At 41.2% G+C, this 14,423-nt stretch overlaps 1 protein-coding gene across 1 annotated transcript; it reads left to right on the forward strand.

Moving 5' to 3' along the window:
- The first annotated feature begins 147 nt into the window (after positions 1–147).
- CNOT11 (CCR4-NOT transcription complex subunit 11) lies at positions 148–13,182 on the forward strand. Its single transcript, XM_064646301.1, has 7 exons — positions 148–603; positions 1,982–2,146; positions 6,529–6,681; positions 7,219–7,421; positions 8,192–8,394; positions 10,199–10,295; positions 12,856–13,182. The coding sequence occupies exons 1-7, from the start codon at positions 198–200 to the stop codon at positions 13,051–13,053; spliced, it is 1,425 nt and encodes a 474-aa protein (XP_064502371.1). The 5' UTR covers positions 148–197; the 3' UTR covers positions 13,054–13,182.
- The last annotated feature ends 1,241 nt before the right edge of the window (positions 13,183–14,423 follow it).

A 14,423-nucleotide genomic window follows, 5' to 3' on the forward strand; every position in this document is an offset into this window, starting at 1 on the left:
GCCGGCGCCCCCCGCCGGCTCCCCGCGGGACCGCGCGGGCCAACGCCCCGCCCCCGTGGGGCCGCCCGGGCCAATCCCGGTGCGACCCCGCCGCGCGCACCGCCCCGCCGCCGCCCCCGGAACGCCCCGATAGCCTTTACGGCAGCGCCGTAAAGCGCAGGTAGCGGTGGTGGAGCCGGGCCGGCGGTCGGGGTCGGATGCCCGGGGGCGGCGGGAGCCCCGCGCTCGGCACGCAGGTGGGAGCGGAGGCGGGCGAGGCGGCGGCGGGCGGCAGGATGAGCCTGTCGCCGAAGGAGCTGTCGAGCCTGCTGAGCATCGTGTCGGAGGAGGCGGGCGGCAGCACCTTCGAGGGGCTCTCCAGCGCCTTCCACCACTATTTCGGGAAGGCCGAGCACTTCCGGCTGGGCTCGGTGCTCGTCCTGCTGCTGCAGCAGCCCGACCTGCTGCCCAGCCCTGCGCAGCGGCTCACCGCGCTGTACCTGCTGTGGGAGATGTACCGCACCGAGCCCCTCGCCGCCAACCCCTTCGCCGCCGTCTTCGCGCACCTGCTCAACCCCGCGCCCGAGCGCGGCGGCGACGAGGCGGAGCGCACCCCGCTCTCAGGTGTGTCCCATCGCCGGGGCAACGGGCGGCACGGGGGCCCTCCCGGGAAAAGCCGTGGGAGTTCTGCACGGCCGGCGGCTCCGGGCTCGGTGTCAGACAGGCCGCCTACAGGGACCTCACCGCGCTCTGCATCTGTCTGAGGGAGCTGGAGCTGTTTGGCCTGGAGAGGAGGAGGATCAGGGGAGACCTTATTCCTCTCTACCTGAAAGGAGGTTGTAGCCAGGTGGGGGTTGGTGATGTGACATTGGAATAGACTGTCCAGGGAAGTGGTAGAGTCGCCGTCCCTGGAGGTGTTTAAGGAATGACTGCACATGGCACTTAGTGCCATGGTCTAATTGTCGTGGTGGTGTTTGGTCGTTGTTTGGACTTGATGATCTCAGAGGTCTTTTCTAACTTAACTGATTCTGTGATAACACAGAATTTTTTAGAAGAAAGCCATTACAAAAACCTGGAGGTGATAAGAGGTTTCTGACAGCTTTGAAGCTGTAAAACAAACCTCTTAGAGACAAGTACATGAAACACTTTCCCCCTCTTCAGTAAATACAAGTATGACAGCATTGTGTTAAATCGGTTTCTAAAAAAAATATCCTGTTGGAGGGAGTCCTGAGGAGGGCCACCAAGTTAATTAGGAGAATGGAGCACCTCTCAGTACAAGGAAATGCTGAGAGAATTGGATTTGTTCAGCCTGGAGAAGAGAAGACTTCAGGGTGACCTCATTGCAGCCTTCCAATCCCTGAAGGGAGACTATAAGAAAAACGGAGATGGACCTTTTTACAAGGACCTGTAGTGACAGAACAAGGGGGAATGGCTTCAAACTGAGACTAGGTTTAGATTAGATATTAGTAAAAAGTTCTTTACTGTGCAGGTGGTGAGACAGTGGAACAGGTTGCCCAGAGAAGCTGTGGATGCCCCATCCCTGGAAGTGTTCAAGACCAGGCTGGATGGAGTTCTGAGCAACCTGGTCTAATGGAAGGTATTCCTGCCTGTGGCAGAGGGATTGGAACAAGATGGTCTTTAAGGTTCCTTCCGACCCAAACCATTCTCTGATTCTGTGAATTGCGATGTAGGGTCATACTTAGTAGCTCACTGGTTGTCTGGATTGTAAAGTGTGTGAATAAACCACTGTGAGTGACTTAGCCTCAGATTTGGATGTCAAGACGCATAACAGTGATCAGTGTAGTGCTGCATTTTGCATTGCTTTAGGAACTGAGTAGGTAACAATTTTCTGTGTGCACACAGACTCTCCAGCTGCACTGACCTTGCCATAAATAATACATCAGTTTGCATTTTAGTTTTGCTTGTTATACAAGAAGCACATGGAAACTGCTAATGCTCCTGCATTAAAAACCAGGAATTGTTTTTCACTGTGTGTCCACAGGCTTCTTACCTCCCATAACTCCTCCAGAAAAATTCTTTCTTTCTCAACTGATGTTGGCCCCTCCTAGAGAGCTGTTCAAGAAGACTCCTCGGCAGATTGCTGCAATGGATGTGGGGAACATGGCCCAGTCAGTGGATATAAGCGGGCTTCAGCTGGCATTAGCAGGTAAGGAAGGTTTGTGGCTGTGGTTCTCTTATGAATGGAAACTGTGATCGTACCATGACTGTGAGTTACCTGAGGAACACTCTCATCTGTCCTAAATATGGAAAAGTTTGAACTGTGCTGTAGTGTCTTCAAGCCCTTGTTCCAGCACATGGAGAAACTTCAAGCAGATGTTACACCTTAGCTCTTATCCTCCTTAACAGTAGCTTTTTAAGCATGTATGCCACTGCCTTAAATATGAGAGCATTTTGCAAGTATAGGAAGGTGTTAATCTAAAGCTTTGTGGTTTGTTGGGTTTTTTTAAGGGTGGAAGTTTTTTGTTTTATTTTGTGGGTGTTTTTTCTGTATTTTTATCCCTTTTCACCCTTTGCAATATTTCTAGTGTGAGAGAAAAAGCATAGCTGTCACACTGCTGTCTTGTACCAGTACTTCAGCTGTACCTGGCAAATTGACTATTACTTATTATAATTATGTTATCAGTTTATTATAAAGTTACATCTTGCAGCATTAGCTCAAGAGTGGGAAAGTGATCCACTTTTGCTAGATTGAAAAGAAAAGCAATGTGATGCTTATCCTTTGACAGGAGAACATGAGGAGGAATGTGATTGTTCAGGTCACATTGACTGATGAGTCACATCTGGAGCTAATCTGAAATATATTGTTGGGAAGAAGGTGCCGGTTTGAACACCAAAAAATACTGGGTTTTTTTCTCTAGGTATGTGCAAATAGATCTGCTTGCTTGAAAACTGACCATCCCACTTCTGTATCAGTACAATGTGGTTTATTGCACTATTTAGACTTTCTCTGTCCTGCAGTAGTATCTCGGTATTGTAATTTTTTTCTCTAGACTCTGACATTGACTTGTGATGCTGTGGTACACTGTCCCTCATTCACAGCATACAAATGTCCTCTGGTGTCCTCCTTAGCTGCTATTTCCAGACTGTGGGATCTTTTGAAAATGCAGATTCAACACCCTAACATATCATCATGGGCAAGACAAACCCTTCTGGTTCTTGTTCTGTTCATCCTGTCTGTATTTTCCGGAATACTTTAGCAAATTCAGATTTTGTGAAACTCCAGGTAACTTGATTTTTACCATAAGACATATGTGATGCTTTAAGAAGCCTGGAGATGATTTTTTCCTTTGTTTTTATTTGTTTTGCCCTTGGTACTGTGTTTGCCTTCTGAAGAGTTTGTTCATATTACAAATGAAATCACAGGATAAGAGAATGGTTTGGGTTGGGAGGGACCTTAAAGATCATCTAGTTCCAACTGCCCTGCCATGGGTAGAGAGAGCTTCCACTACACCAGGTTGTTCAAAGCCCTGTCCAACGTGGTCTTGAACACTTCCCAGGGATGGGGCATCCACAGCTTCTCTGGGCAGCCTCAAAATGGTAGTTGGATGAATGGGTACTCCAGGCCATATATTTTAATTTGCTATTTTTTAAAACACAAGTCAATGGTGGCTGAAAGTACAATACAAAGTCATTGATGGTGCTTTGCAAAATTAAACCCTGTGAGATGTGCATGTATAATTGTTTAAATAATCCAGTAAACATGCACAACTAATTGCTTATGAGCAGTAGTAGGAGTTATGTAAAAAATCAGCTGCATCTGAAAAAGTTTATGCTGTTTTACTCAGGCTTCTTGCTGGAGCTCCTTAGAACTGCCTAGAACTCCCTAGAGTCTGCTCTCTAGTCACTTTCTTAGAAGATAAATATTTTGCTTGTTTTGGAAAGTGTGATTTCTTTCACAAGTGCTCAGTATATTTCTCCTAATGATTGAGTACGCAGGATGAAGCTGGTGTAGGATGATGGCACAGTAGATGCAATGTTTGTGGTGTTGTGTTTACACTTCCCTCCTCCATATTTCACAGAATGTAACAACTGGAAGACTTGGTAGCCCTTCAGAATTGTCGTCCCTGAGATGAATTGAGGGGTATTTAGAGCAGGATGATTTTGACTTGCTTTAGCATATACCTGCAAAATCAACTGAAATAACTTAAACTGATTGAAAAAGTTAATGCTTTCTATCTTTTCCAATCCTTGTGTTTTTTAAAGGGAGGAAAAACACTTGGTTTGTCTTCTGAACTTGAACTCACTGTGACAATTGTAGCTGTATGGTAGTATTTCTATTTTTGATTTTCTTTTTTATTTCTAGTGTTTATCTGCCTCCCATCTCCCCTTCCCAGAAGAAAAAATAGAATGGTGGATAGAGCATTTTGGGAATGAGTATTAAGACTTGCTCTATTCTCTTCTCCCTTTGATATACAGAGAACTAATTCAATTATTGGTATTGCCCTATAATGATGTGGTGTGTTATCCTATCAAAAATGTAATATTCTCCTAGTTGAAGGGATGGGTCCCCTGGCAAAGTACTCCTAAGTGACTGCTAACCCTTGTTTGATCTGGGAGTAACTGACCTGTATTAAAGTTTTTAATACATTGTAGAGCTTTCTTTAAGAATCAAAGGAAATTTCTTTTTACCTGTAAAAAGAAAAAAAAAAACCTCCATAGAGGAACCTCAGGGTTTGTTTTCAGTTTAAATTTTTAAAATTTAAATGTCGTAGTTTAAGGTGCTATATTATTTTCTGTTAAATACCTTACTTATTCTGTTAAATACCTAATTCTTACTTCTGCTTACCTGAAACTATTGATTCAGCCCTAATTCTCAAAGCAGTGAGGGTGAACTGAGCTTCAATGCAAATAACTAAGGGCTTGGGCAGACTTCTGAAATCTGTGAATTGAAATATTTCTAGTTAAGCATCAGTAATAATTTCAGATTATGAGGTTGAAAACAAATTAGTGACTTACTGACTGGTGAATTTAAGTTCAAGAGTACAAATGAAAAAACAGAAAAAACCCACCCAATGTCTCCCCTTCACTCCTGCAGTTCATTTGTTAAATCAGCCCTTCTGTCCAGTGGCTAAGTGAAAGTACTCAGGAGATGGAGTTTGAAACAATTTATTAAGTAGAAGACATGTTTTATTAACCAGCTCATTTGGACTTTGCCTTTAAAATGGTTTTTTGTTTAAATAACTGAAAAGTATGCTAGTTGTTGCCTTTAATAGAAAAACATACCCTAGGTGTGCTGCTTTGGTGAGTATATATGCAAATATTTGCATTATCTGAAATAGTTGGGTAAAGTAGGACAGAAAGGCACTGGGTGGTACTTTGTTTTGACGATCCTTTTGTTACTCACAGTTTCGGCATCTCTTGCAGATTTGGTTGGAGTCATATGAAATAGTTCACGTGCGTGGGAAGCTGGGAAGCATCAACATGGTTGCACAGAAAGGAGCAAGCACACTTTGCTTACAAGTGTTAGGGCACACAAAATATGACAGCACTACACTCAATTAGCCAGGAAAAGGAGTGGTGTTTAGTTTCATGTAGAACTTCTTCAAGGGATTTCTTGTGTGGTACCAACAATTTTGGACTTCAGATTGCTTAAGGCTTAATCTGCTTCCTGGTGTTCTGTGTTAATGGGCTGGGAGGGAGGAGTGTCGGGTAGTGTTTCTGTAGTGAGGATTTTTCTGGTTTTTGTTCTTTGGAGTTTTTTTGCCAAAGCAATGGAAAACATGATCTCTCCAAATAGTACATAGAAGATTAGCCATCAAGTCTTCAGATACAGAAGAGTGATAGATTGTGACAGAAGAGCATGTAAAAATCTGACAATGCGAGGGAGTATTGAGCCTCCATATTTTCTTTCTGGCCACTTTTTCTTCAAGTCTTTGGCTGTATATACTAACCTTAATATTATTTTTATGTAACTTGTTTATGTTCCATGGTTTGGCCTTCAAAGGGACACTTTCAGCTCCTTTCAGGTTTGCTTTGATGACAATCTCTCTAGAATCACATAACAGTTAAAACTCCACTGTTTTCCATAGGAGCATTGACTGTGGCTTGACAGTGAATGCAGCAGTAGGTTAGGCAATGCCACGGAAATGCGTTGGGTGAATTTGAATAGCTGACTTCAGGTCTAGTATGACCATTGTCTTCTGTGAATGGATCCATGTAGATTTCTCACTTTCCTGCTCTGAGAGTAAATGATTACAAAATTAGATACACCATGTGAATTCTTTCAGGAGTAGCATGGGAACCTAATAATGTGCTTTTGGATGCAGATTACATCAGTTACTTACCTTTGGTAGAGCAAAGACTAAGATTAGTTTCTGTTTCTTCTTTATCCTTGCTGCATACTTCAGTCCCTTGCCTGTCAGCTGGCACTCTCACTACTAGCTGCCTGATGCTGTACTAAATTGCATGTTGATGTTATCTGGGGTTTTTTTTAACCTTGTTCTTTTCTTTAAAGCTGCTTGTTTTTCTCTACCTTTAGTATTCAAGGCACCTCTGTTTCAATTTTATGCTTTAATATTCTTCTTTCAGAACGCCAGTCTGAGTTGCCAACACAGAGCAAGGCCAGCTTCCCCAGCATTCTCAGTGATCCTGACCCAGATTCTTCCAACTCTGGTTTTGACAGCTCTGTTGCTTCCCAGATCACAGAAGCCTTAGTGAGTGGACCAAAACCTCCTATAGAAAGTATGTGCATTTTCACATCTTTGTTTCTGTAACGTAACATGCTGTGTTATTCCACTTCTTCAGATAAAATATAATGGAATTGAAAAGTATGAAATGGGAGTTAGGATGAAGGAAACGGCACAAAACTGCACTGTCAGGCTATCTGTAGATCAGATTCCACAGCGTTCACATTTTCAGACTTTGAAAAATCTGGAGTCTGTCTTCAAGCTCTTCCCCACGTCGTCTGTTGGCTAACAGATCTTAGACCCTGCACTAAGATCTGCATTGGCTGGTAACACCTCCCAAGGAAGCATGAGGGGGAAAAGACCATGGGATCAGTAACTTAGTGATCTGAATCAAGAGGAAAAACAGACTGATGTGTAATGGTATCACTAAAAATCATAAATAAATGTTTTTCTGGGAGGCAAATAGGATTGTAATGCTGTTCTCAGTGTTATAGTGGCTTAAAGACATAGGGGCTTTGGGCATTCTTTTTGTACTGATGTAAAACCAAACACCCACAGCCTAAGAAAACATTTCACTTTGTTGCCATTTTAGGTCACTTCCGACCAGAGTTTATTCGACCACCGCCTCCACTCCATATATGTGAGGATGAATTGGCATGGTTAAATCCCATCGAGCCAGATCACACAATTCAGTGGGATAAATCAATGTGTGTTAAGAACAGCACTGGAGTGGAGATAAAAAGAATCATGGCAAAAGCTTTTAAAAGTCCTTTGACTTCCCCACAGCAAACACAGGTAAGTATGATGCACTTTGCTGTCTAAAATGATTCCATAACAAGCTGTCTAACTCATGTGTTTTAGAAAACTTTGAGCACTTTAAATGATCTATGTTTGGATTCAGGAAACTCCAAGTACTTCAAACTGTAAAAAACCAAGAATTTTGACTTGGGTTTGTATTATTTAGGAAGAAATCCTTAAACTCCTAGCAGTGACTGGATGTAGTTACAGTTGATCAATAAGTGACACCGATATTTTTCTGCATGGAAAAATCTTCATATAACTGAGTTATTCATGCTTCTGTGGAAGCTGTTGATAAATAATTATTTCAGAAATACCAACACCAAATTATTTATTTTTTATCAATTTGATAATATTACCCCTGATTGCAGTGGGCTTTTCTTCATAATCATTATGCTACCACTATAAAATAACCCTTATTTGCAGAACTCATTCTGACAACAGTGAACCTGAAATTGAGATTTTCTTCTGCTGGACAGGAAACTAAAGAAGGCTGAAACTTTTCATGTGGTTTTTTTCTCTCTTCTTTACCACCCACTGATGAAAGACTGCTAAATGCCTTATTAAAGGTTTTATGGCCACAGTTGTCTGTACATGGAAATTTTAAAGTAGACCTCTGGTGTTCTTTCAATTGAGAAGCCTCTATCTAAAGGGTTATCATTCTCCTGTATCTTAGATGTATTATAGTAGTTTCTTCAAACAGTAACATGAATAGTTGAGGAAAAACAAACCGAGAGTTTTTGTTTTTTTTTGGTTTTTCTTCACAGCTCCTTGGAGAATTGGAAAAGGATCCCAAGCTTGTTTACCATATTGGTCTCACTCCTGCCAAATTGCCAGACCTGGTTGAAAACAATCCTTTAGTAGCTATAGAAATGTTGCTGAAACTAATGCAATCTAGTCAAATAACAGAGTATTTTTCTGTCTTGGTCAACATGGACATGTCCTTACATTCAATGGAAGTTGTAAATCGGTGAGTATGATCTTAAATATACCAAGGTTTTGTTAAGTATATAAAACAAATAAATGAACAGTTACTAAGTGATTGTGAGGCTGGCCACAGGGCTGTATTTAGATGCATTCCAAACACTACCAAAAGTAACAGGAATGGAAGAAATGTTTTTGAACTGTAGTGATTGACACCTCCTCTAATGGGTCACAAGAATTCATGTTCTTTTTCTCATACCTAAAAGTTTAGCCTCACCTCTAGCTTCCATCTTTTCTTCCGACTGAGGGAGCAGTTGTGTTTAATTAGGACATCTGGAAATGTTCATTTTGATCCTTCTTGAGGCATGCCTGTGTAGGAGATAGAAGAGTACAGTGGGACAAAGGGCAGCTATTGCGAGAATCCTCCACAAACAGTTAATTCCATGTGGCTAATCTGCCTAATCCCAATTTGCATTCTTGATGCAGCTTAAGTGAACAAAAGGTGTTATTGTTAAATGGTGGCCCTGCTTTAGGTTCATGCCCTGTTTTCATTGAGAACTTTTGCATATTGATACAACCCCTTTTCTTAACAGAATGCTAGCCCCTTAAATAGGAAAACTTCTCAGACAGCTAATCCCCACAAACTACAGAAGTACATCTGTCTTACATTCTTCTATTTCTGAATGGCAATTACTGAATGTGAACTACCAAATCAGCCTTCTTCAGCAGTCTTTTTGCAGCAGGGTCAAATTGCACTTAAATATCATTTGAGGAAAGAAACATACCTGAAACAAATCCCTCCCTACTGGTGCAGACTGACAGCAGTTACTGCCCTGAATGCCCAGGATAGCTACACCACCAGGCATGCTGGTTCTCCCACAGCACAGCTACCATAGGAACAACTATCAAGCTGACAAATGACTGTCAGTGCAAACAGGGAGACACTGATTTTTAAGTGAAATAAGACAAAAAATTGAAACTGCACTTGAAACTAAACCATGCACCTTTTTCCCTATTGCCCCCTTTTCACTACGTGAGATAGGACTGATTGGATTTACTTGGGTCAAAATCTGTTGTAACCTTATGGAAGTTCTACATTTAGCGTATGTTGTTATCTTAAAAGAGCTGTACTGCTCTTTCAGTTAAGAAACAGTGGCAACTCAAATACATTGGTAGTCAGTATTGTTAAAACACAAATAGGTGTGCTTTGCTGTTAACCCTTAAAAATACACCAGTACCATTCTTTGATGCAATAGTTCTCCAATTCTTCTGTAGTAAGAAGCTTCTGAGATTATCGTGCATCATCAATCTTTAGTTAACTTTTTCATCTAGTCAGGGTCTCTTATTTTAACTGTAGAGATTCATATTGCTCCAGATACTAGGACTGAAACTTACAGCTGAAGGAACTAAAGAACTGATATTTTGCAGTAACAAAGGAGTTATTCCAGTTGTATACATAAGGAAGGATTTCAGCATCTAGAATCAGTACATGAAATTCAAATATGAATAAGCAAAACGGTATTGCAGTGCTTATTGCAAAGAGCCTTGGTACTCAAGACAGCTAGAGGGCCTCGTTGTAAATTGGAAAGTAGTGTCACTGACTCATTTGTGTAATGTTTGTAGCTGTGTCAGATATACCAGAAACCAATCTAACTCAGCTTGTGTGTCAGAGTTAAAATAAAATATTTTGGACTCTTAATGAAGAAATTTAAATATGTAGAAATGTCTGTGGAAGCTCTGTATGACAGGACTGGGAATAAACTAATATCACAGGTCTAACTTACTTGTTTTGCAAGAGAATCACTAGAATTATGGTTTCATAAACCACTGGATGTTTTTTATTTGAACAGACTTACTACTGCAGTTGATCTCCCACCTGAATTTATTCATCTTTATATCTCCAATTGTATCTCCACCTGTGAACAGATTAAAGACAAATATATGCAGGTGAGTACTTGAATAAATTGGTTTGGAAAAAGTGTCCCATATATTGCTCTGTTTAATATGTGCTGTGATTTTATAAGGCTGATAAGCATCAAGTTATTCTGTCTGTTTCTTTATTTCAAAGGCACATTTTCTTTCCTAACACAGTTAACATAGTGTTTAACAGATGGTTCTTCACTTTTTTTATAAGACTTCACAGGTAATTACTGTTCCCTGTTTTTCTGTAGACGTCATACATTTCTTCCTGGCAAAACTGCAGTTTTATGTGACTGGGGTTCTTACATCCAAAAGGTTTATCTGTTACTCACCCTTTTTTTTCTCCCCCAGTATTAGTTTGCCTTCTGCTTAGTTTCAAGCTTCAAGCTTGTTTTCTATACAAGTGTGCCCAACACTTCCAGACCTCTGAGATGTTACAAAACTCACATGGAAGTCTCGCTTTTCAATAGTGACCTGTAACAGCTTGCAGGTCTTTTGTCTTCCTAAGACCATACTCTACTTCACAAGCCTGTCATACTCCTTCAGTACCAGCATGCAAGTCGTAGCCGTTTTAAGGATCCCTGACTGGGGAGGATCAGGGGAAACCTGGGGAGGTTTCCACACCTTCAGCATGCAGGGTTGTCTGTGTGCTGTGTGAGGTACTTCCTTCTCTCCTGATCTGTTGGTTTCACCAAGTGACCAGTAGAACTTCTTTTCTTGGGTACGTCATTGGTGAAAAATAGTTCCATGTTTAGTTTACCCAAGGCTTTGTGAATCTTGACCAAATCCTGCCTCAGCTTTTTCCTCTCGATACTGAAGAACTGCAGCCTCGTTATTCTCTTGCAACAAGGCAGCTGTTCCTTAAGCTTTTTTGGTGTCCTTCTCTCATGCTTTCTCCAGCTCTACTATATCCTTAAGCTACAGAGATGAAAAGTGTGCACGGTACAGAGAGTGGGGTTGCAGTGGGGTTTGAGATAGCAGCAACCCTCCTTCTGTCTTGTTCTTGGCACCCTTCCAGATGGTGACTAACCATTTGTTATCTTCTGGTGGTTTCTGATGCTTCTCTGCTTTGAGACTCGGCCAAACACACGAGTGACTTGACCTGTGACCTGCTGAATAGCAGCTGTGCCTATTACATTTGGTAGTGGAACAGGAAACTAGCAGCAGACCTGGACTGCAGCTGAGAATATGCCCAGAGTGGGACACTGTGCTCAAAGGGGCTCGTGCTCAAAGAGACCATGTAGGAGCTGTGCTTCAGGCACACGTGGGACAAAAGAATAGAGGGTCAAGGAACACATACTCATCCCTAAGCAGCATGCAGAGCTTGGGAGATCTAACACTTTCTTAATGTGTATAAGGCCTCACAGACATAAGATGTTTTGTTTGAAAAGTATGGTACAAAACTACTATTGGAAATGATCCTCAGAGACTGGGAGTCAGCCAGTATCTTGCATTTGGTCTTTTGCTCCGAGTTTCATGTTCCTCAATTATTAAAGTTACTCTTGTAACTAACTTGTATTGCAGAGAAAGCATGATGCCTTTTGATTGCAGTGAAGGAAATCGGTTGTTCAGTTTCTGAATTCTCTTGTTACAGGTAGCAAATTTTGCAGTATTAAACTCAGTTCCTGAAAAAAAAAAAGCTGATAGCTTATATTTAGTGTCAAATAATCTTAAATGCTGTGGACACTTAATCTATCAAGCCCTTCAGTTCTGTCTGATAAACATCATACATGTATATAGTTGCTTTTAGAGAAAGGTTTGGGTTCAGCTCTTTCTTGTAATATGAAGTAGTATGAGACCACTTAACAATAAAGATCTGCTTTTGTCCTCGGGGAAGAACGTGCTCTGTGTAAAGCAGAGTAGTGACTGGATCTGTGTATGACAAATTGTAGGTGCCAGTTCCTTGGCCTTCACTTCCCAACTCCTAGCATGCTCTTCAAGGTGTTACCTAAGCAGCTCTTAAGGAGGAACACTTCCAAGATCCCCTCTTTTCATTGGATCAGGCAGGAAGTGAGCCATAAACTCTGAGGCATATTCTTGGATTAGGTGTCCCTGGAACTGTCTTTCCTTCTAAGATAGAGCAAGAGGGTCATGTGCTAATTCAGCAGCAGAGCACTTTCCATGAAGGAAGTTTGGAATCAGTTCCGTTTCTGTCACTTCCCATCTGGAGTGCCTTGATAATGTGATGGGAATTTTGAGATAGAAGCTTGTTCATTTTTTTTTTTTATAGTGTTATTGTAGAAAGTAAGACTAAGCAAGACCCAAATGATGACATCATCTTCAACTATTATCCTTTCTTTCTGCCTTTATTCAGAGATTACATAACAAATTAAGTGCAGTGCATAGGTGGGTCTGGTGCGTCATATATACATGGGATTAATCTTGAGAAAGCTCCTGTATCCTGAAGTACAGAACTATAAAGCAGAGGATTCAATTTTTTCATTGAAAAAGCTGAAGCAGCAGATAGCTGATGAAGCTAAACTGCTCCTGAAATGCCTCACTTGCACTGCTGAGGGCCAACAGTCCTTTATCTGACTAAGCTGCAGACATTTATTTGGATTATGAAACCATGTCTCTTTTGTTTCAGAACCGCCTGGTACGTCTTGTTTGTGTCTTTCTTCAGTCTTTAATCAGAAACAAAATTATTAATGTACAGGACTTGTTTATAGAAGTGCAAGCATTCTGTATTGAGTTCAGTCGGATACGAGAAGCAGCTGGCCTCTTCAGATTGCTGAAGACACTAGACACGGGGGAAAATCCATCAGAAATGAAAACGTCAAAATAAAGTGGCAAAAAACCCCTTGTGCCAGCGTTCTATACTAATTGTCTATTTTAAACTTAAATCTCTGGATTATGTAATACATTATAAATAGCATTTTATGCATTTAAACAATAAATAAGGATTTTTCTGATACACGTGTTAAAGTTTGTGAAATGTGTTACACGTTACACTATTTATGACTATGGTTAAACTTTGTATGTTTTATGTATGTCCTGAGATTCAGGCTCTAATTCCAGAGAGAATATAAATAATACCTAGCATTTCACAGCAAATTTAAGTATTAATCTGCCACTCGCAGTTTTGTGCCCAAAACTTTTTGTGTATAACTCAAGTCAACTTGTATCAAGGTAAGTAACTTCCTTGTTTTGCCCTTTGTTCACTGTGTAAGACCTCATAGGAGCTGGATACAACTCCTGAAAGCGCATGGCAGTTTTAGTGAGTAAGAGAAAGTCTGTCTTGATGTCTAGAAACTGCTAAAGGTTTATTGTTACATGGCAGAAATGAAGTGTTGGGTGCTGTAGGCTCAGAGTGGTACTCTCTCTGAGCCATTCAGATCACTGAATATTTCCAGAATCATGCCATCAGTAGCTGAAATACCACACCTATTTCATGCTTGTGAGAAAATTTCACAGAGGAAAGATGGTGCCATTGCTTCCATAAAAACCCAAGGCATGAGCCTCTTCCCACTTCCAAACTTGCATAGGCAGTTGCTCTGTGGCTGCCGAAGTTAAAATAGTGTCTTCCTTCTAAAGCATAGAGGGGTAGTACCATTCACATGGTTAAATGCCTGGTGCTGGGGAAACTGGGGAAGGAGTCCACATAACTATTATTTTAAGCTGATAGTAGAATAGCTGCTCTCAGCCTTGAGACTGAAAAGGAAAGTAACTGGAAAAGCTGACTAGTTCCAATTTAATGCTGATTGATAAATTAAAGCTGTTTTAAATCTGCTTCTCAAATTTTTAGGAAGTACAAGATCAGTAATGCAAGGTTAAGACTGTCTTTTGGCTTTCTCTTTCCAACTGATTTAAATTGCAGAATTGCTTGGATTGAAAATCCCATCGACTACTCATCTCACACAGCATAAATCTTTTGGTAAGAAGTCCTGTGAGAAGTGTTCTCTCCTCACTAGGGGTTAGACTTGTGTAGCTTCCCAGAGTTAGGATGTATCAAGTCAACTAATGTAACACTTATTTAAGGTCTGTCCAATTGCAGACATTCCTTCTAAAACTCGACATTTGCTATGATATGTTTTTAGCAGCAACAGCTAACTGAGCTTGTGCTCTAAGCTTGTATCTTAATGTTTTAAGAGAGGCCAAGGCTGGCCTGTGCGAGGAGCGGGTCAGACAAGCTGGCACAGCCAAGCTGGTGGCAGC

This window comes from Pseudopipra pipra, chromosome 2 (assembly GCF_036250125.1).
Source record: "Pseudopipra pipra isolate bDixPip1 chromosome 2, bDixPip1.hap1, whole genome shotgun sequence".
In the NCBI taxonomy this organism is placed as follows: Eukaryota; Metazoa; Chordata; class Aves; order Passeriformes; family Pipridae; genus Pseudopipra; species Pseudopipra pipra.